Source organism: Carcharhinus amblyrhynchos, chromosome 30, assembly GCF_965287045.1.
Source record: "Carcharhinus amblyrhynchos chromosome 30, sCarAmb.v2.hapA, whole genome shotgun sequence".
NCBI classification, from domain to species: domain Eukaryota; kingdom Metazoa; phylum Chordata; class Chondrichthyes; order Carcharhiniformes; family Carcharhinidae; genus Carcharhinus; species Carcharhinus amblyrhynchos.
In genome coordinates, this window is record NC_137353.1 from 18,316,899 (window position 1) to 18,340,849 (window position 23,951).

The following is a 23,951-nucleotide window of genomic DNA, read 5'->3' on the forward strand; positions in this document are numbered from 1 at the left end:
ATATATACTCCTTGGCAAATAAGATGAGGTTGAGGTGCAAACGATCCAGGGGTGCAATACACAAATTATTAAAGGTAGTTTTAATAAGGGGGTTAAAAACAAAAGTGTTTATACTTGGACGAGAATAAGCAGAGAAGTTAAATTAATTCTGGACCCTGGTAAGACCATGTTTAACTGTGCAGTTCAACTGGTCTTCATTTTATAAAGAGGAAAAGATACAAAAAATATGTACAAAATGATAATAGACAGAGAGAGTTACATCCATCAGGAAAGATTGAACCCTCAAAAGGGAAGGAGTGATCTGATAGATTTCTTTTTAAGGCTATGAAAAGATTTGATATAGAAATATATTTCACTTGTGGAGACCAAAATTCTGCACTATAAATACAAATCATAAAGTTGGTCATCATTTGACTCAGGATTATACATTGGTTGGGAGATTGGAATGGGTGTGGAGAGATCAGGTAGGTATTCTGATTGGCAGAACGTAACAATGCGTGCCCCCCCATGGATCTATTCTGAGGCTTCTGCTTAGAGTAAGGAATAGTTGTATATCCACACTTGGAGATTACACAAAAATAGCTGGGCAGAAGATTTGCAGATGGGAGTAGGACATTACAAAGGAGTATAACAGATTAAGCATATGGGCAAGACTATGGCAGATAGATTTTCAGTGTGGACAAACATGAGTTTATTACTCAGGAAAGATAAATTAGAATACTTTCGAAATGGTAGGAAAAAAAATACAAATGATCAAAGAAATTTGAGAGCACAAGTTTACAGACTTATCAACCTGACATCAGTAGTGAAAAAAATTCGCGACTCCATTATCAAGGATTTTAGAGCTGAGCACTTGGAAAACCATGTCAGAATCAGACAGAGGCAGTGTGGATTTATAAAAGAGAACAAAGAACAAAGAAGATTACAGCGCAGGAATAGGCCCTTCGGCCCTCCAAGCTTGCACTGGCCATGCTACCCAACTTAACTAAAACCCCCTACCCTTCTGGGGACCATCTCCCTCTATTCCCATTCTATTTGTATATTTGTCAGGATGCCCCTTAAAAGTCACTATCGTACCTGCTTCCACTACCTCCCCCGGCGACGAGCTCCAGGCATTCACCGCCCTCTGTGGAAAAAATCTGCCTCATACATCTCCTTTAAACCTTGCTCCTCACACCTTAAACCTGTGTCCCCTGGTAATTGACACTTCCATCCTGGGAAAAAACATCTATCCACTCTGTCCATACCTCTCATAATCTTATAGACTTGTATCAGGTCACCTCTCAACCTCTGTCGTTCTAGTGAGAACAAATCAAGTTTCTCCAAACTGTCCTCATAGCTGATGCCCTCCATACCAGGCAGCATCCGGGTAAATCTTTTCTGTACCCTTTCAAAGCCTCCACATCCTTCTGATGGTGCGGCAAACAGAATTGAACACTATATTCCAAGTGCGGCCTCACTGAGGTTCTATAAAGCATCAACATGATTTGCCAATTTTTGAACTCAATACCCCGGATGATGAAGGCATGCATGCCATATGCCTTCTTGACTACCTTCTCCAGCTGTAATGCCACTTTCAGTGACCTATGTCCCTTTGCCTATCAATACTCTTAAGGGTTCTGCCATTTACTGTATATTTCCTATTTGTATTAGACCTTCCAAAATGCATTACCTCACATTTGTCTGGATTAAACTCCATCTGTCACCTCTCCGCCCAAGTCTGCAACTGATCTATATCCTGCTGTATCCTCTGATGGTCCTCATCGCTATCTGCAAATCCATTAACCTTTGTGTCATCCGCAAAACTTATAAATTAGTCCCAGTTACATTTTCTTCCAAATCATTTATATATATTACAGACAGCAAAAGTCCCAGCACTGATCTCTGAGGAACGCCACTTGTCACAGCCCTCCATTCAGAAATGCAGTCTTCCACTGCTACCCTCTGTCTTCTTTGACTGAGCCAGTTTTGTATCCAGCTTGCCAGCTTACCTCTGATCCCATGCGACTTCAGCTTCTGCACCAGTCTGTCATGAGGGACTTTGTAAAAAGTCTGACAACACCAGGTTTAAGTCCAACCGATTTATTTGATAGTAAACTCAAGCTTTCGGGGTTTGTCCCTTCGTCAGGTGAATGGAGAGTTCTGGCCTCAGACAAGCATATAAAGCACAGACAGTTTACAGATTACTGATTAGAATGCGAATCTTTACACCTAACTCACTGTTCAAGTCCTAAAGTGGCCGACAATGTGAGTGGAAGGAGTACTGATCACAGGTTAAAGAGATGTGTATTGTCCCCAGACAGTACAAGTAAGTGAGGTTTTGCAAACCCAGGCAAGTCACGGGGGTTACAGATAATGCAACATGATAGTCCATCGTTGTCTATCTGATACGTTGCAAGAAAGGATGTCCCAAAACATGGTGCATTGGGGGAACCATGCAGACGCTACGACAACGGATGAATGAACATCACTCGACAATCACCAGGCAAGACTGTTCCCTTCCTGTTGGCGAACACTTCAGTGGTCACGGGCATTCAGCCTCTGACCTTCGGGTAAGCATCCTCCAAGGCGGCGTTCATGACACACAACAGCGCAGAGTTGCTGAACAGAGACTGATAGCTAAGTTCCGCACACACGAGGACTGTCTCAACAGGGATCTTAGGTTTGTGTCGCACTATCTGTAACCCCCCCCCATGACTTTCTTTTGACCAATTTGCTCACTCCAATGTTTTACCTCGGTGCCCTTATTTTCAAGGTGGACAAAGGACAAAACACAAGTGAAGGTTCAACAAGTTTATTAACAATAACACTACTAACCCTTAAATTACCCACATAAAACAAGAGGATACCCCAAAATCAGATATACTACCAGCAAAGATGGTTTGGTTAAAACTGCAGGCTCGATTCTCTGAGTCCCCCTGGTCTGTCGTCACAAAGGTGAGCCTCAATGGCAGCGTCTTCCTTCCTTCCTTCTCAGACAGCGCAGAGTCGCTGAGCAGAGACTGATAGCCAAGTTCCGCACACGAGGACGGTCTCAACAGGGATCTTGGGTTCATGTTGCACTATCTGTAACCCCTGTGACTTGCCTGGGTTTGCAAAACCTCACTGTACTGTCTGGAGACAATACACATCTCTTTAACCTGTGATCAGTGCTCCTTCCACTCACATTGTCGGCAACTTTAGGACTTGAACAGCAGGTTAGGTGTAAAGATTCACATTCTAATCAGTAACCTGTAAACTGTCTGTGCTTTATATGCTGTGAGGCCAGAACTATCCATTCACCTGATGAAGGAACAAACCCCAAAAGCTTGTGAGTTTAGTATCAAATAAATTGGTTGGACTTAAACCTGGTGTTGTCAGACTTTTTATTGCGTTTACCTCAGTCCAACACCGGCATATCCACATCATGAGGGACCTTGTCAAAGGCTTTACTGAAGTCCATGTAGACGACATCCACTGCCCTACCTTCATCAATCACCTTCATCATTTCCTCGAAAAACTCAATCAAGTTCGTGAGACACAACCTGTCCTTCACAAAATCATGTTGCCTCTCACTAATATATCCATTTATTTCCAAGTGGGAATAAATCCTGTCTTGAAGAATCCCTGTCCAATAATTTCCCTACCATTGATGTAAGGCTCACCAGCCTGTAATTATCTGGATTATTCTTGCTACCCTTCTTAAACAAAGGAACAACATTGGCTATTCTCCAATCCTCTGGGACTTCCCCTGTAGCCAGTGAGGACACAAAGATTTCTCTCAAGACCCCAGCAATTTCCTTCCTTGCCTCTCAGTATTCTGGGGTACATCCCATCAGGCCCTGGGGACTTATCTACTTTAATGTTTCTCAAGAATCCTAATACCTCCTCCTTTTTGATCTCAAACTATCTACACATCCTTTCCCAGGCTCATCATCCACCAAGTCCTTCTCTTTGAATACTGATGCTAAAATATTTATTTAATACCTTACCCATTTCCTCTGGCTCCACGCATAGAGTCCCTTCTTTGTTCTTGAGTGGGCCAACCCTCTCCCAGGCTACCCTCTTGATCTTTGTATATATCCACAAAAAGCTTTCGAATTTTCCTTAATCCTGTTGGTCAAGGCTTTTTTGTGACTCCTTTTAGACCTCCTTACTCTTTGCTTAAGTTTCTTTCTGCTTTCCTTGTATTCCACACTTGCTTCATGTGTTCCTAGCTTTGACAAATGCTTTCTTTTTCTCTTTGACTAGGCTCACAATACCTCTTGTTATCCAAGGTTCCCAAAACTTGCCATACTTATCCTTCATCCTTACAGGAATGTGCTGGCCCTGAATCCCTATCGACTTATACTTGAAAAGCTTCCCACATGCCAGATGTTGATTTGCCCTCAAACATCTGCCCCCAATCTACATTCTTCATTTCCTGCCTAATATTGTTGTAATGAGCCTTCCCCCAATTTAGCACCTTGAGGACTACACTTATCTTTATCCATCAGTACCTTAAGGCTTACTGAATTGTGGTCACTGTTCCCAAACTGCTCCCCTACTGAAACATCAACCATCTGGCCCCGCTCATTCCCCAATACCAGGTCCTTGGTGAGACGTTCGTCTTCATCAATGACATGTTGAAGGCTCCAAAGATGATGTCATAGCTTCTCTGCTCCAGAGAAGTACTGGACAATGAAGGGTACTCTGTCCGCGGTGTCTCGTGTTTGTCTTCTGAGGAGGTCAGTGCAGTTTTTCGCTGTGGTGCATCGGAACTATCAATTGATGAGTCGAGCACCATATCCTGTTCTTATGAGGGCATCTTTCAACTTCTGGAGGTGTCTGTTGCAATGCTCATCTGAGCAGATCCTGTGAATATGGAGGGCTTGTCTGTAGGGGATGGCTTTTTTTTAAACATGTTTAGGGTGGAAGCTGGAGAAGTGGAGCATTGTGATGTTATCCGTGGGCTTACACTACAGTGAAGTGCTGAGGTGACTGTCCTTGATGGAGATGTGCATGTCCAAGAATGCAACCGATTCCAGAGAGTAGTCCATGGTGAGTCTGATGATGGGATGGAACTTATTGATGTCATCATATAGTTATTTCAGTGATTGTTCACCATGAATCCAAAAGGAAGAAAATGTCATTGATGTATCTAGTGTATAGCATCGGTTGAAGCTCGTGTGCGGTGAAGAGGTCTTTTAACACGGATAACATCAAAGAATGCAGTATAATGTGGATAAATGAGAGGTTATCCATTCTGGTAGCAAAAACAGGAAGGCAGATTATTGCTATAAATTGAGAGAAGGGAATGTGCAACGAGATCTGGGTGTCCTTGTACACGAGTCACAAAAGGTAAGCATGCAGGTGGAGCAGGCCATAATGAAGGCAAATGGTATGTTGGTTTTCATAGTAAGAGGATTTGAGTACAGGAGCAAGGATCCGTTGCTGCAATATAGAGGGCTTTGTACACCTGCAACAGTGTGCACAATTTTGGCCTCCTTATCAGGGGAGGGATGTTCTTGCTATGGAGAGAGTGCAACACAGGTTTACCTGACTGATTTCTGGGATGATGGGATTGACATATGAGGACTGAATGAGTAGTTAGGATTATACTCACTGGAATTCAGAAGAATGAGGGGGGGCAGGAGGACTTCATAGAAACCTATAAAATTCTAACAGGAATAGATATGGTAGATGCAGGAAGGGTGATCCCGATGGTAGATCATCATCCAGCGGTCATCATCTTAGGATGAGGTAAACCTTTTTGAACTGAGATGAAAAGAAATTTCGTCACCCAGGATGGAATTTGCTACCAGAGGAAGCAGTTGATACCAAAACATTGTATGTTTTCAAGGAGTTAGATTTAGCTTGTAGAGCAAAACGGATCAAAGGAAATGGGGGGAACACGGGATCAGGCCATGGAGTTGGATGATTAGCCATTATTATACTGAATGATAGAGCAGCTTTGAAGGGCTGAATGGCCCACTTCTGCTCCTATTTTCTATGTTTCATAAATCATTAAAAACTACTCGTCAGGTGCAAAGAGTGGACCAAAGATTAACTGAATAATGCCCCTCATCTTAAATGAGTTCAAATACAAACTTTCACTACTCTGGTAACTATGTCTCCTATAGTGTCAGCTGTGACTCAGCTGATAACACACTTGTCTCTGAGTAACAGCTTTCTGGATTCAATTCCTACTCCAGGGTTTGAACACAAAAATCCAGGCTGACATTGGACTGTTGCACTGTCAGAAGTGTAGTCTTTTGGCTGAGATGTTAAAATAAGGCTCCATCTGCCTGCTTAGGTGGATGTAAAATATCCTATAGCATAGTGAAACAAACTAACTCCAAAATTATCCATTTAACAATGTCGCATAATTCCCAAGATAATGCTTAGACAACAAATGCTGGCATAGCCAGCTACACCCACATCCTGTGAAAAAATAAAAACAGTGCTGAATCAATATTCGCAGGTTCACAAATGGGAATGTTTATTACAATGTAATCTAATCTTTAAAAAAAGACTATTACGGAAACAGAAATTTTAAAAACATGGGAATAAAAAAATAAACTGAATTACATTTGGCTTCAGAAGCTAACCGATGTAAAATAATTAGCTCATATCAAATAATAAGTGCAAATATGATAACATGGTAATACTCAAATCACAGCAACTACTGTATCATCCACCATACTGAATATTCCAGGTTTGACAGATAATTGTGACATGGACCAAAGACTGCAGCCCAGGTCAGGTTTGTGCCCCGGTAAAGTCCTTGCGTTTTCTCCTTGTGGAATGTAGTGGGTCCGGAGGTTTGGAAAGATTTGCTTTTAGCACTGTTGCCTGTGGTGAAATAATTCTAAATGGAGAAGTGAGCTGCATCAGTGGCTCCAAATATCTGAATTAAAGGGAACCTGGAATCCTAGTGCTCTGTGCTACGTGGTCCTGGGGCCCATGGTACACAGCCCAGGTCAACGTCGAAACACCTCAAAACTTGTCCCCTGCTTCAGAAATTGTGCCGGGATTCATACAATAAACAAGTCCTAAACTCGAAACTGATGTTCTGATATGCCCCATGAGTAAAAGCAGGACTGAAGAAAGTGCTTTACAATAAATGGCACTGAAGATAAAATGAGTTACTGTGCCAAAACTGGGGAAAATCATGCTTTTGCCTCTTAGAGCCTGGGGTTTTAGCCCATCATACACCAGGAGCATTTCTGAAACGGGACAAATATTTCTCGTGCGTACAATATTTAAATTATCAAGGTCAACATGGGTTGCTTAGTAATTTGTAATGTTGTTAAAATGATCAAAACTTGGAAACTATGCATTGGTCTAAGGAAACAATAATGGCCATTCAGGTGCATGGAACACTGAAAAACAAAAGTAAGATTTCTAACAATCCATTGTTCTTTTAAGTGTGTTTTAAGATATGTCCTAAATCAAACTTTCCTTCAAAAGCTCCAAGCACATTGAAACTATCATATAAAATACAGACTTATTTAAAAAAAAGGAAATCAGAACATAGCCCTTTTAATGGGGGCTTCTTTTCCTTGAGGTGCTAATCTGGGTTCCCTTTGTATGGTTTAGCTCTTTGCATACACGGTTGCATTTCTAAAATTAATTTTAAAACATGGATTTTCTTTGCTTCAAGTATTTGAACTTATACAGTTACAGAAAACAGAATGACAGCTTCATCCTGCCCTCAGTGGATATGCAAATTTCATTTGCCTTGTATCATAATTGAGAAGCCCAAGTGAATGGGCAAGTCCCATGATGCTATAGCTGAGCGTTGGAGAGAAGACAAGGGAAAAGCATCCTTCCAGTTTCAAAATGATTTCACTGGAATTCTCAACTAGCACTCCCATTTTTCACTGATTCCAGCAGCTTTTGTCAAGAAAGCTATGTCTTTAATCACCTTATCCCTCCTCCCCACCCTGGGTTGTTGTACTGACAACTCTGCTAAAATTATAACTACGAAGAAATCAAAGGGTTAATTTGGGATCATTACACTGATTCCAATAAAATTTATTTCATAATTGCTATTGATTATTCTCTTGAATGTGATCAGAGATCAATAATATTTTTTGTGTTAATGTCATGCAATATATTATTTGCACTGATTTGAGGGAGCTGTACATCCAAGTTATAACCCAAATCATGTTACCATGGAAACCACAGCAAGAGTATCACTACAAAGCTCGATTGAACTGTAGTGGTTACCAGTGGCAACAGAAACTCCTCCCACCATGAGTCTGTGCCAGTCTGAAATGGAAGTGCTGGAAATACACAATTTCAGCAGATAGGTCATTGTTTGAGATGAACTTCCTATCTTGAATCTTTTCAACTGAGGACAATCTATTCTCAGCATTTCTGTCTGTATTGTTCAAACCAAATCCCATATTTGTGTCCATGAACAGATTTACCTGCAGAATTGTAATATTCAACGATTCCGTCTGCAGTCTTAGTGTTTGAATAAAATGCCATAAAAATAAAACAATTAGTGTTGGTCTACTGTCTATTTCTGATTGATTTGGTTAGTAAACATCTCTGATTTTGCTTCGTTAGTGTTTTTCTGTTTTGTGCCTTTTGCAGACCATCCTTTTGATACTGACCTGCCTGACAATGAATGCTGTGCAAAGTCAACCAACTGCAAAACTGAATAAAATGTTCAACTGGCTTCATGTATTGCAAAATCTTCAGACTGCTGGAGGCCCAACTGCAAAGCTTAGCTAATATAAAAGAAACCCTACCCTTTCACTGCTTCCCTGTCTCACATGAATACAGATATACAAACACCGCAGTCAATTCCACAATTAACAAATCAGCACCGTCTACATTAAACAGGTGCGAGTAGTGCCATGAATTATAGACTGTCAGGGGCTGAGGTTCATCATTGGCTGTTGCTTGTTAATTTGATGCCAGTTTGGCAGGTGACTGGCACCTAGGAATGTCCTGCCTTATCAGATGGCCCCTGAAAATTAAAGTCGTTGCAGTGCAGGGGTAAAGATTCTGGAATGTTGCACTCTGAGAAAGAGAATCACATTGTCATGTTGTGCTGCCTCAGTTTCATCAATAGAAAATCATGGCTTAAGTTGTGTCGTGTGATGATTCCAACAATCTAATGAAAAAGTAAAATAAAAATAGATTTAAATGTTAGGATTTCATCAGACTCCACATACACATTCAGTTCCTGACAAAGCTTTTCCTTTGCCACCTCCCTATATTTATTTTGTCAAACTTGTTGTTGAATCGTATCCATTTCACAACTCTAAAGCGATTTTCATCAGGTATCATAATGCTGTGCCAACAGGCACATTTGACATAAGGGATCATTGATCATCCCATCAACTTCCATGAGGAAAATCTGATGAAATTCCACTTCAATCCCTGAAGGTAACCAAGTAAAGCCCACAAGAAATTGACCAATTTCTGCCCAGTCAGTTCCATTTCACTGATGGAACTCCAGCATCTTCAGCTGTTGCAATCCACAGACTGTTTGAATAATTGGCTCTTATCCTACTCCAGAATCCTGCTGCAAATTCAGATGGAGCTGGATTGTGCTCAGGTAAAATAGCCAACAGGAAATGGAGTAGGGCTGAATTGGTAATTAAAAGCTTGCTGCTTTTCCTCACTTCAAATTCTCTCCAACCCATCAAAGAATTCCACCAGTGTTGGTATAAATGGATACACATTAAAAAATTCAGAAAACAGGATGCCTGTGACAGAGCCCCCAGGATTTCATTAATAGCACAAGAAAACCATTAAACATGTCTGCCTGACTAGTTGGATTAAATCATGTCTTTCAATTGCAGGACAACATGCTCAGCATTAATCAAGTCCTGACTTGCAATGCAAACTCAAAATATGTGTTAACAAGTGTACAAAGCAGACATCAGAAACACAGATTACCCTTCGATCTCTGGGAATTCTTATGTTCTCATTACGTCTTTCTATTTTTATTAACATTTCAAAAAAAAAGCAGAATAGCAACTGGTATTTTAAAGACAGCGGAAAACATTTTTAGGCAAACACAGAACTTGGGGACAAGCACAGGCCAAGAACAGAAGTATCATGTGCTGAACTCACTGACTGCAGACACTTACGCACCCCTTTTCCTACTGCCCCCATACCCACCATCTTCCCATAATGATCCTGTTGCCCTGACCCACCGCCTGACATTCCACCACCACCACCCCCCCTCCCCCCTCCCCCCCCCCCCCCCCCCCCCCCAACCAAGAAAATCCCACTCACCTCTCCCACAGCATTGACCACTGTCAGGTGCCTCAGTCCCATGGTGCGGAATAGATTGAAGACCTGAGAAACATGCGTGTTTGGTGAGACCGTGTAAGGACAAGGATTCATGTACGGAGTGATATCCTGCAACAGAGAAAAAACAACTGTTTCACAGATTGCATCATACAGACTTTAATGAGAAGATGCAACTAACAAGGAAACTTTCATCATCCTTTTTTGTATATTAATTGGTGGATAACAACACAAACTTGCTTTCCAGATTCAAAGCTCCAATAGACTTCAAACAATGTCTGCAATACCTTAGTGGTTGATACACTTGCCTTTGAGTTAGAAGATTGCGGGTTGAAGTCCCATTCCAGAAATCTGAGCATATAAATCTGGACTAATACTCCTGGTGCAGCACTAAAGGGTTGTTGTGCTATTGGAGATGCTGTCTTTTGGAGAAAATGTTAAATAAAGGTCCCATCTGCTTTCTTAGGTGGACAAAGATCTCATGGCAATATTCAAAGAGCTGTGGATTTCTTCCCGATGGCAACACTTATCCCCAATTAAGATAATTTACAACAGATTATTCGGTCATTGCTATTTTGTTGATCTTGTTGAGTGCAACTTGGCCACTATGTTCCTTAAGTTACTGCACTTCAGCTCTCTTTGTAGCTCTCTCCATGCCATATAGGATCTTATTTAAACCTCAAGGTGGTGTGGGCACTAATATAAGATACAGCGCGGATTGAAAATACAGACTAAACCCTGCTCCTGGTCAACAGGCCTGACCTGTTACCATGCATTGTACATGACTGATGCCAGACCAGGAGATCTAAACTAATCAGAAGGTCAAAGGAGATGGCGGTCTGGTACAGCAAAGTATTGCCACTGGCATGTAGATAGCAATGTGTTTTTAGATGATGTCAAAGGGAAAGCACATAGCTGAGAAAGAAGAGGCGAGGACAGACCTTCTGGGATTCCACAGGTAATGATTCAGGACTAAGACGACAACATTATAGTTGATTCTCCAGCTACAAAATGATAAATAGGAATGGAACAAAGCGAGTGCAGTTACACCCAGCTGGATAGGCAGTGGAGGAGGATGATGCTTTCGACATGTTTAAGGATTTAAGATAGGTCAGGTTGGTTTAGCTCAGTTGCCTGAAGAGCTGATTACTGATGCAGAGTGACGCCAACAGCGTGGGTCAATTCCTGTATCAGCTGAGGTTATTCAATCTTCTCAATCTTGCCCCTCACCTGACATGCGGTGGTCCTCGGGTTAAATAACCAGCTGTCAGCTTTCTCCTGCAAACGGGCAGTCAGCCTATGGTCATCTGGGACTATGTTGACTTTACCTTAGATAGGTCAAGAAGAATGAGAAGGGCTAGTTTACCAGAGCAACTACATGAAGAATGACTTTGATAAGGGTTGTGGCAGGGGTCAAAACTGATGATGAGGGTCAGATATGGAGCTGTGGGAAAGATGTGTATGGAAGTGGGAGGCAACAAAAGCATTCGAGGATGAACAAAATAACATAGGTGTTAAAAATCTGAATTAAATACTCTGAAAATGCTGGAAATATGCAGGTAGTATTTGTGGAGAGAAGGTTAATGTTTCCTGTCAGTGACTATTTTGTCAGAAAACATTCAAGGACTTGAGGGGAAAAGGAGCTTGGTGATGAGGCTGTAATTTGTGAGGTCAGAATAATCAAAAGGTGAATTTTTTTTGAGGGGGGTTTGTATTGATTTATTATTCTCACGTGTATTAACATAGTGAAAAGTATTGTTTCTTGCACGCTATACAGGCAAAACATACCTTCATAGAGAAGGAAACAAGAGACTGCAGAATGTAGTGTTAGAGCCATAGCTAATATGTAAAGGAAGATCAATTTAATGCAAGGTAAGCCTATTCAAAAATCTGACAGCAGCAGGGAAGAAGCTGTTCTTGAGTCAGTTGGTATGTGACCTCAGACTTTTGTATCTTTTTCCCAAAGGAAGGTGGTGGAAGAAAGAATGTCCAGGATGCATGGGATCCTTGATTATGCTGGCTGCTTTGCCAAGGCAGCGGGAAGTGTAGACAGAGTCAATGGATGGGAAACTAGTTTGCATGATGGATTGGGCTACATTCACGACCTTTTGTAGTTTTGCAGTCTTGGGCAAAGAAGGAGTCATACCAAGCTGTGATACAACCAGAAAGAATGTTTTCTATGGTGCATCTGTAAAACTTGGTGACAGTTGTAGCTGACATGTCAAATTTCCTTAATCTTCTGAGAAAGTAGAGGTGTTGGTGGACTTCTTAACTATAATGTCAGCATGGGGCTCCAGGACATGTTGTTGGTGATTTGACACCTAAAAACTTGAAGCTTTCGACCCTTCCTACTTCGTCCCCATTAATGGGGACAGAGGCATGTTCTCTTTTATGCTTCCTGAAGTCAATGACAATCTCCTTCATTTTGTTGACATTGAGGGAGACATTATTCTTGCTGCACCAGTTCACCAGATTCTCTATCTCATTCCTGTACTCTGTCTTGTCATTGCTTGAGATCCAACTCACTACAGTGGTGTCATCATCAAACTTGAAAATCAAATTGAAGGGAATTTGGCCGCACAGTCATAGGTGTATAAGGAATTTGGTAGGGGGCTGAGAACACAGCCTTGTGGGGCACCGATAGTGAGGATGATCATGGAGGAGGTGTTGTTGCCTATCCGTACTGATTGTGGTCTGTGGGTTAGAAAGTTCAGGATCCAGTTGCAGAGGAAGGTGCTGAGGCCCATGCCATAGAGTTTGAAGATGAGTTTCGTGGGAATAATAGTGTTAAAGGCTGAGCTGTAGTCAATAAATAGGATTCTGACATAGGTGTTATTTAGTTGTTCCAGGGTTGAGTGCAGGGCCAGGGAAATGGCGTCTGCTGTGGACCTGTTGAGGCAGTAGGCAAACTGTCATGGATCCAGGTATTCTGGGAGGCTGGAATTGATTTGTGCTATGAATTTTGAAGCACTTCATAATGACGGATGTCAGAGCCACTGGCCAATAGTCATTAAGGCACACTGCTTGGTTTTTCTCACGTTCTGGGATGATGGTCATCTCCTTGAAGCAGAGAGGGACCTCAGATTGTTGTAAAGAGAGGTTGAAGATGTCTGTGAATACCTTCGCCAGTTGATCCGCGCAGGATCTGAGTACGTACCCGGATACCCCATCCAGGCCAGTTGCTTTCCGTTGGTCTGATCTTCCAGAAAGCTGGTCTGACATCTGCAATGGTGACCCCCAGATACAGGTTCATCCAGAGCAAAGGGCATGCTCTCGTTGACCTCTTGCTCAGAACAGAAATAGAATGCATTGAGTACATCAGGGAGAGGTACATTGAAACCAGTGATGACAAACTCAAGTGAGCGAAACAGTACTCTACGAGCAGAATTCTTAACAGTATCCACTAACGTGGGGGTGTCAGGAATGGAAATTGGACAGTCAGTAGTTTAGTGCAAAGAGGATTCAGAGTACAGGGTGGGTATCGTGAACAAGGAATGAAGGAAGATGGAAGGGAAACTACAGAGAAGTGTCAGTCTTGGACTAGGTTGGGGTGGTGGGGGGGAGGCACAGAAGGTGGAAATTTGACTTGGTGGGCTGGGGGAAGGAAGGGAAGTGGCACAGGCAGCTGAACAGACAGTTGCAATCTTAGTGACAATGAAGTCCCTGGGTTCTTTGCAGGTGGGGGTGAAGGAGAGGGGGGTTTGGGGAGATAATGGAGAAAAACAATTATCTTTGCCATTCATGGATGATTGTGGAGTAGTCAGTAGTTCACGTAGAGGAAAACAGCACCCAATAAATGCTCAAATGGTCAAATCTAACAATGCATGGCTAAACCAGTTTTACAGGATAAACATTCAATAAAGACAGGGCAAATAAAATACTAAATGAATTTAATTAAGTACAAATGCCTGCAGGAATGCCCAGTGATTAATGCCTGATACAAAGCAACCACTTTGGGGTTATGTTAAAATGCTAGATTAAGAGTCTAGGGCCCCCTAGTGACCAATAATAGATTCTTATAAAAACCAATGGGACTGGAAGCACTCAACACAACTGCACTTGCTGCTCCACACAAATCGACACCTCACCCCAATGCTAGATAAACGATGCAAAGTCAGACCAACCAGGTCACAGGCAACTGCTAGCCCCCAATCCACTTGCCCCAACAATCACTCACCACAATCATACGTGGATTGAGGAGAGTTAGGTCAAGATCATGAACATCAGGGTAACGTGGATAATCTTCAGTCATCTCAGAATAGGACAGTCGTGGTTGTGTTGAACTCTGAAACAGTGAGAAAATGACTTTATTGGTTAAAGGAAAACAACCAACATAAGGTAATTAATGACGAGCAGGGATATTTGGCCTATCTTAGGTCTCCATTCAAAATTATTAAGCCTCTTGCTACATCTAATTGTTTCTGGCCAGAAGTTCAATTGGTATGACATTCTTTCTGGCGAGGGTCCTAAATTTACATGCTCTTAGTTTGAGGCTGTGTCTCTGTCTTATTTGCTGTTTAATTTACGGTGATATTCCATATTTAGCATTCCCATGCTATTAACTTTCTTATATCTCTCAAAACTCTCTTTCCAAGGCTTGAAATACAAGCTTATCCTCATCTCTGGGACACTGGCAATCAACCTCAATTCTTGTCTGCATTTTCCCCAGTACTTCAATGTTTTCCTTGTATCTCAGTGACCAGAATTAGACACTTGATGCAGTCCTGCAGTTTGATCAGGATTTTCTCAGACATACTCAGTATTGGCTACATAATTCAGCGTTGTCTTGGATTTTCCGATTGCCATGCTGCAGTAGCTGAACACGTAAAATCCAAACAAGACTATACAATATATATTTACAATATATTTCAGCACTATTCATGAATTGTGTGCCCCATTAGTTTTATAATTTTACTGCAAGTTCAACATTATTCTGTTAAAGATGTTACACTTGGCTTCTACTGATCTGCTGCAGTATGACCCTCCCCAACAAATACACCTTTTTCTCCTTATGCTTACTTGGAGTTAACCCTTTTAAATTTATATACCTGGCTCCTGGTCCTTGGTTTCTGAATCCCAAATAATCTTAAATTTGACTATTCTGTGGTCTTTGTTTCTCAAAGATGTCACGACTTCCATTTCCTGTCTGTTGTCTGAGTCTTTCTCGAATACCAAGTCAAAATCTGTCGACTCTCCTGGCTCCTTGACACATGGATCATGAAGCAGTCATGCATTATCATTCACCAACTCTCAACTATTTGGGTTTTATAAAAATGTTTGCAATTAATTGAGTTGTCTATTAACATAACTCCCCTTCTCTTAAAAGCTCATCTCTTCATAGGACAAATCGCCCTTTCCACTTGGTCTTGGTTACTGAGGGCTAAACATTGGGTTTCATACAGTAGCAACAATAAACCAGATTAGTTCAGTGTGGCTTTTTATCTTCCACAGGATCAACTTCACTTACCTCTTAGAAATTCCTGATACATTGGGCTACATTATTACCTTTTCCGAACATGATCCAACCAATTATATTCAATAGCATACTTTGGATTCAGCCATGTTTATGATACATTACACCATGGCTCCACAATACAATTAACCATCAATAATTATATGATTTCATTTCTAACGCTTCTACCATCCAAATATCTTACTGCAATCTTACTGATTCTTTTATGGCCCTGTCTCTGTTCACAAGGATGATGATTAGGCAACAGTGCAATTGCAGAAACATAGAGTCATATCCAGCCTGGAGATCAGCCAGAAACAGTGATGCTTTATGAGATCCAATGACCTCCCTGTCCATACCTTGACTATTTAGTTGAAAGAATTTTTGATGCTAGTTCCATCCCTTTACTCCTATTTGGTCTAGTGTGGTATACATCGGTTCTCAGCTAGCCCGTCCCTTATTCTTATCCAAATTCTCCTGTTAAGTATGTGTCCAATCAAATGGAAATACACCATTAAACAAATTCATCCCCCAATTTTATGAAGTGAACTTTCTTTCCTCTCAGTGGCTTTCCCTAGATCCGGGGTGCAGTGATAGGTCACCACAAAATCTAGCCCAATTTTCAGTCAACTGAGGGAGACACGGGGTGGGGGTTTCGACCGGTCGAGGGCGTCAATGGTATCAGTCAGTCGGAATTCCGTCAGTTAGGAGTGTGTCAGCAGTCAGGAGGTTGCGAATTGTCAATCACATGGGCCAATAGTGTTGGGGATGTCAGCCAGTTAGGGGCGGAGAGGGGGATTATTAATCTGTCAGGATGGGAATGGAGTTGAGATGCGTAACCTCAGCCATTCTGAGATGGGGATGGGTTGAGTCAGATCTGGCTTGGGATTGGGACAATGGGTGACGTCCCTAGGGTGGTATGGAAGGGGTCAATACAATAAATAGTTGTCCACAAGCTGTAGAATCATAGAAATCATAGAAATCATAGAAACCCTACAGTGCAGAAAAAGGCCATTCAGCCCATTGAGTCTGCACCAACACCAATCCCACCCTAGGCCCTATCCCCACAACCCTAAACAGTTACCTTGCTAATCTGCTAGCCTACACATCCCCTGATGCTAAGGGGCAATTTAGTATGATCAATCAACCTAACCCACACATCTCTGGATGCGGGAGGAAACCCGTGCAGAATGTGCAAATTCCACACAGACAGTGACCCATGCTGGGAATTGAATCCAAGTCCCTTGCACTGTGAGGCAGCAGTGCTAACCACTGTGCTACCGTGCTGCCCAGTAAAGTTAAAGTTTATTTATTAGTCGCAAGTAGCCTTACATCAACACTGCAATGAAGTTACTGAGAAAATCCCCTTAGAGTCACCACACTCTGGTGCCTGTTTGGGTAGACTGAGGAAGAATTTAGCATGGCCAGTTCACTTAAACAGCAGGTCTTTCAAACTGTAGGAGGGAACCACAGCACCCAGAGGAAACCCACACAGACAATGTGGAAACTCCACACAAATTCCTGACCCAAGTCAGAAATCGAACCTGGGACCCTGACACTGTGAGGCAGCATTGCTAACCACTGTGTCATCATGCCACCAGTAAGTGTTTTTAATTCTTTTCACTTTTTCTAGTTAACTATTGTAGTCCAACACTAAGTACTATCTAAAGCTTGCAATTCAAATCACAAATTTCAGATGGTACCCAGTGCAGGGCACTTGCCCATGCAAAGTTGGCACTTCTTTGGCAATTGCGATGCAATCTTCTTCTGGGGACATCTGAGGATGAAGGGATAGGTGGTGTTAGGAGTTCCCCAGCAGCTCTTTGGGGAAAATCTCAGATACAATGCCCTAAAGCAAGTATTAGAGCCCATTATTCAAGTCAGTCACGATCTGTGGTTCAAAAGGAGAGCTGATAGTGAATTCTGTGGCTACTCAATGTGCTCAGCAGCAAGACTCAAATAAGCAGGGCCATCTCAATACAATTCAAATGAATTTGAAAATAAACATACTGCTGGAAATCTGAAATAAACACTTCATTTTTTTTTGTTTTGTCTTTATTCCCATTCAATCCAATCAAGTCCAGTTCAGAGTCTCAACAAGTTGAGACATTCCTGATCCAAGCTGACAAGACAGGGCTCTCACCACCTGTCTTGGGCTTGATCTACATGATCCAAGCTGATTGGAGTAGGCACAGCTCCTCCTCCAAGACCCAAACTCATTTGCATCTTAGCCAAAAGGCCGAGATGCTGCTTTTAAAGAGTGCTTCAAATGAAGCTGAAATGTAACCTAATGACTTCAACCAAGCACAGCATGTCGATACTACACTTGATCTTAGCCAAAAGGACGAGACACCTGTAACTCCGACTCACGTTTTTCTCTCTTTACAGATCTGCCAGGCCAAATGAATGAGTTCACCCTCAATCTAACCCACACAGTACCTGCCCTGGGTACATTTCAACATCTGACACCAGGGGCCGCCCCATTACAAGCAAAATATTTATCTTTTTGATCAGCACAAGAATTCATCACAATGGATAATAAAATAAATATGCTGGATTTTGAGAAATAACGAGAAAGGTGTTTTCAGACTTACCGAATGGGTTTCCGAGTAACAAACCCCTCGCACAAGCAATGTAACCAGCTGCGATCGCAGAATAAGGCCATGAAAGGTTAATGGTCGAAAACGCTCCTCCATTGTCCATTCTTCACTGGGAGATTGGTCAGGGTATAGATTTGGATAAGGCGCATGTCTGTACAACAAGAAGGCCATTGGCAATTGTGTCAGCACAAGTGCGCAAGACAATTGCAAAACACCTAAAACATGTGCATGATTGAATATTAATGCGAACAAAGTGTACATTTAAAGTAAGTTTTCAGTCAGGTGAAATTAAAGCACCACTTGGAGTTACATGACTCAAAACACTTAAGTGCATCTCGCATCCTGCACAAATCCTAATAAAGCTGAGGATGTGAACACTTCCTTCAATAAAGCCCAGGATGCAAACACTTCCTACTATATCAATTACAGATATAAAAATTAAATAATATTTTTTCAAGTATTATAATAAGATTAGTTTAGCCACAGTAAAATTGACTTGGGTTCTGCCATAAAAATTCCAGATCTACTAGGTAACCCTTTGGGTAACTACTTGATATCAAAGTCAGTTTCACATCACTCAGGATGTAGGCTCACTTGTGTTTCTCACCTTCATTGTCCCTCAATACTCCTGCACTAGTATTCCAATAACAGCCATCACCCAGAATTGCAACATACAACGTTACAGTGACTGCTTCACCAGCTCTGGGGACATTCCATTCATTACACTTTTAGAAAAGAAACCTGCACGCAGTAAGCTCAAGGGCAATTAGGTTTTGCAACAGCTATAATAGATCTGACAATAAGAGGTGCAGTGCCCCCAAAGCGTTTGGGTTAAACTCATATCATTCCTTGGAACAAGGAGAGAACAGGGAAAGGATCAGGTCTGTTTCAGCCATGTTTTTCAGTCCCTTACTGACATGTAGGCACAAAACAGGGTAGTTCAATCCCCAAGGATCACCCTTGATTATTTTTATTAATTTAAGGGATGTGGGTCTTGCGAAGCAGGCCGACATTTATGCCCCAGTTATCCGTGAATACAACTTTAGTGGGTTGCTAGGCCATTTCAGTTATGAGTTGGCCAATTTGTCATGGGTTGGAATCACAATCAGACCATGCATCAACAAATTTCCTTTTCTGAAGGATATTAGTGAACCAGATGGGTTTTAACAACAAACTGAAGTTTGTTTATCGTCCTGCTATCCTTTCTAGATTCTTCTCACTTAGAAAGGATAGCAGGACTAGAGGACACAGCCTCAAGATGGGGGGGGGGGGGGGCAATTTAGATCAGAGTTGAGGAGGAACTTCTTCACTCAAAGGGTGGTGAATCTCTGGAATTCTCTGCCTGTTGAAGTGGTGGAGGCCACCTCGCTAAATATATTTAAGTCACGGGTAGATAGGTTTTTGATAGACAAAGGAATTAAAGGTTATGGGGAGAAAGTGGGGAAGTGGAACTGATCCACTTCAGATCAGCCATGATCTTATTGAATGGCGGGGCAGGCTCGAGGGGCTAGATATTTCTTATGTTCCTATTATGTTCTTATGTTCCTATTATGTTCGAGGGGCTAGATATTTCTTATGCTCCTATTTCTTATGTTCTTATGTTCATGGCCCCCATTATTGATATTAGCTTTTTATTCCAGATTTGATTGAAATAAATTCCCAAGATGCTCTGGGGGGATCTGAAGTGACAGCCCCATATCATTAGTTCAGGCTGTTGGATTATTAGTTAAGTAGCAAAACTAGCAAACTATGAAGTGCTCCCTGAGGACAAGCTGCTCACTCAGTCTTGACTCATTAACGTACAGTAACCAAAGTCATCGCACCGATCAACAGGGCACCAATTGGCAGACCGTCCGCCGCTGGTCAACATGTTAAAACAATTGGCAGGTCAAACACTGAGCCTACGTCCACTAAAGGAACTCACTGACTGGGTGAAACCCAGGGACTGACCATGTATGCACCAACCTGCGCTCGAGCATCTGCTGTAACATGTCCTCACCATTCTCAGCAACCTCAGTGGTCACCAGTTCATCGCACATGTTCCTCAGCTCACTGGATGGATAGGATTTCATTGACTGGCTCCGCTTGTGCTGTTCCCCAGCTCGAGTCAGGATACTTGATTTCTGCACCAAAACAATAAAGCGTGAGCCCCAAAACACAGAGGAACAGGAATGTCACCTGAAGCCTCAAATCCTTACCATGCTGCAGGTTTGAATTTGATTTTAAGTTCCATTTATATCCAACTATCTGCAGTTGTCATGAGTGGCCTTGACATAGCAAAATATCTCAAAGCACTTCACAGGAGCACTATCAAATAAGATCTGACACCAAGTCACATAAGGAGATGTCAAGACAGGTGATTGAAAACATGGGCAGAGGGAACTATTGAGACGTTTCTAAAAGGAAGTGAGACAAAGGGGGGAATTGCAGACCATAGGGATTGTAAGAATCCAAAGGCACAGCCAATAGTGGATAAAGAAAAGGGCAAGAGGCCAGAGTTGGAGGAGTGCAGTGATTTCAGAGGTCCGTGGGAGGATTTAAAAAAATTTGTTCATTGGATGCGAGCATTGAAAGCAAGAGTAACATTTATTATCCTTCTCTAATTGACCTTAAGAAAGTGGTGGTGAGCCACCTTCTTGAGCCACTGCAGTCCATGTGATGTAGGTACATCTGCAGTGCTGTTTGGGAGTTCCAGGATTTTCCATCAATTACAATAAAGGAACAGTGCTATAATTCAACTGCAAGATAGCGTATGACTGGAGGGGAACCTGCAGGTGGTGGTGTTCTCTATGTGCTGGTGATGGAAGGAGTGAATGTTTAAGGTGGTGGATGGGGTGCTGATCATTCAGGCGACTTTGTTTTAGATGGTGTTGAGCTTTTTAAGTTTGTTGTACTTGTGCCTTGTGGTTGGTGGGCAGGCTTTGGGGAAATCAGGAGATGAGTTACTCATCATACCCAGCCTCTGGTGTACTGTTGGAGCTACAGTATTCATATAGCTGGTACAGTCAATGGTAACTCCTATGATGTTGGTAAGGGGAATGCAGCAATGGCAATGTCATTAAGTGGCAGGTAGAGATAGGAAGGGGAAAAGCCATGAAAGGACTTAAACACAAGGATGAGAATTTTAAGACTGAGGTATTGTTGACCTAAGTCAACAAACAGTGATGATGGCTGAACCATGATAGCAAGTGAGTTAGAAACATAGAAAAATTATTGCACAAACAGGCCCTTCGGCTCACAAGTTGCACCGAACATGTCCCTACCTACTAGGCATACCTATAACCCTCCATCTTACTAAGTTCCATGTACTTATCCAAAAGTCTCTTAAAAGACCCCATCAAATCCACTTCCACTGCCAACAGCCGATTCCACGCACCCACCATCTCTGAATGAAAAACTTACCCCTGACATCTCCTCTGTACCTACTCCCCAGCACCCTCAACCTATGTCCTCTTGTGGCAACCATTTCAGCCCTGGGAAAAAGCCTCTGAGAATCCACTCGATCAATACCTCTCATCATCTTATACACCTCTATCAGGTCACCTCTCATTCTTCTTCTAAGGAAAAAGGCCAAGATCTCTCAACCTACCCTCATAAGGCATGCCACCCAATCCAGGCAACATCTTTGTAAATCTCGTCTGCATCCTTTCTATGGCTTCCATATCCTTTCTGTAATGAGGCGACCAGAACGGAGCACAGTACTCCAAGTGGGGTCTGACCAGGGTCTTATACAGCTGCAGCATTATCTCCTGACTCCTAAACTCAATTCTTCGATTGATGAATGCCAGTACACCATACGCCTTCTTAACCACAGCCTCTAACTGCAAAGCTGTTTTGAGTGTCCTATGAACCTGGACCCCAAGATCCTTCTGATCTTTCACACTGCCAAGAGTCTTACCCTTAAATATTATAATCTGTCATCATATTTGACTTGCCAAAATTAATCACCACACACTCATTTAATAAGTTAAAAAGCAATTTCAATGTATAAAAGGAAACAGCCAATTGATATTATTTTGCTGATGGTGCTTTTTGCATTGGCACATAACAAATCCTCCTGAAAAAAACCCCACCCTGGCCATGGCATTGTTTTAAATTACTGTCCCATTTCCAGTCTCTCTTTCTCTTCCAAAGTCCTTGAATGTATTGCTGTAACTCTGCTCCCCTCCCCCAAAGTTCTTCAGACTTTAAAAGTTGCCCCCAAACCTACTTTATAAAACAAGTTTTCAATTGATTTTTGCCCTGTTAAGTCTGTTCCCTCAGGTGTGACATTCCCAGTGTAATATAAACAGGGCCTAGTTTTATGGCTGGTAAAATTGGATATCCTAAATTAAAGAATTGGGCATACTAAAAATCAAAGTCAAACCTCAGGCAGGCCAGTTGTACAATACACAGACCTGTCTGGGCCTGCCTCATCAACCTCCTATGAAAGGTCATTGCACCCTACTGATGCTTAGCAGATCATTGCACCCCATTGAAATGCACCAGCCTATTGTTAGAAGCCCAGGCTTTCTGTCACCACAAGCTCCTGCAGTTGGCTTAATCTGATAACATGTTACATGTGAGCAGCAGCATGAAGATGGACACTTGGGGGTGGACCCTGGTGTCCTGTCAGGCAGACATCAAGGAACCCACTGGGTATTGGAATCCCCTCCTGGGACCTCATTGGCTGGAAGCCAGAGAAGTTTCTGGCAAGGCAAGCAGGCAGGGGATAAAGGAACACACTTGCAGACACCAGCAGGGAAGACTCGATGAAGGAGGTGACCCTTGACCATTTGGAAGACTGACAACACCAGGTTTAAGTCCAACTGATTTATTTGATAGTAAATTCACTAGCTTTCGAGGTTACCCTCTTCGTCAGGTGAATGGAGAGTTCTGGCCTCAGACAGAGCATATAAAGCACAGACAGTTTACAGATTACTGATTAGAATACTGATTAGAACGCTCAAAAAAGACAGTAGGACTAGGGGGCACAGCCTCAAGATAAAGGGGAGGCGGTTTAGAACGGAGTTGAGGAAGAACTTCTTCACTCAAAGGGTGGTGAATCTCTGGAATTCTCTGCCCGTTGAAGTGGTGGAGGCTGCCTCGCTAAATATTTTTAAGAAGCGGGTTGATGGGTTCTTGATAAGAGAGGGGATTAAGGGTTATGGGGAGAGGGCGGGAAAGTGGAACTGAGCCACGACAGATCAGCCATGATCTTACTGAATGGCGGGGGAGGCTCGAAGGGCTAGATGGCCTACTCCTGCTCCTATTTCTTATGTTCTTATGTTCTTCACACCTAACCTGCTGTTCAAGTCATAAAGTTGCCGACAATGTGAGTGGAAGGAGCACTGATCACAGGTTAAAGAGATGTGTATTGTCTCCAGACAGTACAGTAAGTGAGGTTTTGCAAACCCAGGCAAGTCACAGGGGTTACAGATAGTGCAACATGAACCCAAGATCCCTGTTGAGACCGTCCTCATGTGTGCAGAACTTGGCTATCAGTCTCTGCTCAGCGACTCTGCGCTGTCCGAGAAGGAAGGAAGGAAGAAGCTGCCATTGAGGCTCACCTTTGTGATGACAGACCAGGGGGACTCAGAGAATCGAGCCTGCAGTTTTAACCAAACCATCTTTGCTGGTAGTATATCTGATTTTGGGGTATCCTCTTGTTTTATGTAATT

At 42.4% G+C, this 23,951-nt stretch overlaps 1 protein-coding gene across 3 annotated transcripts in view; it reads right to left on the minus strand.

Annotated features, from left to right (window-relative positions):
• Positions 1 to 8,906: 8,906 nt before the first annotated feature.
• The window catches only part of clcn6 (chloride channel 6), a 50,987-nt gene continuing 35,942 nt past the window's right edge, over positions 8,907 to 23,951 (minus strand). For 2 of the 3 annotated variants that reach the window (XM_080214887.1, XM_080214888.1), the window contains 5 exons: positions 20,257 to 20,414; positions 18,286 to 18,442; positions 14,417 to 14,524; positions 10,225 to 10,350; positions 8,907 to 9,091 (listed from right to left, as the gene is read on the minus strand). In XM_080214887.1, coding sequence (XP_080071013.1) covers positions 9,011 to 9,091; positions 10,225 to 10,350; positions 14,417 to 14,524; positions 18,286 to 18,442; positions 20,257 to 20,414 — 630 coding nt within the window. In that variant the 3' untranslated portion in view covers positions 8,907 to 9,010. Of the gene's footprint in view, positions 9,092 to 10,224; positions 10,351 to 14,416; positions 14,525 to 18,285; positions 18,443 to 20,256; positions 20,415 to 23,951 lie in introns of those variants that run through there. The other variant, XR_013889663.1, reaches the window with a different exon arrangement.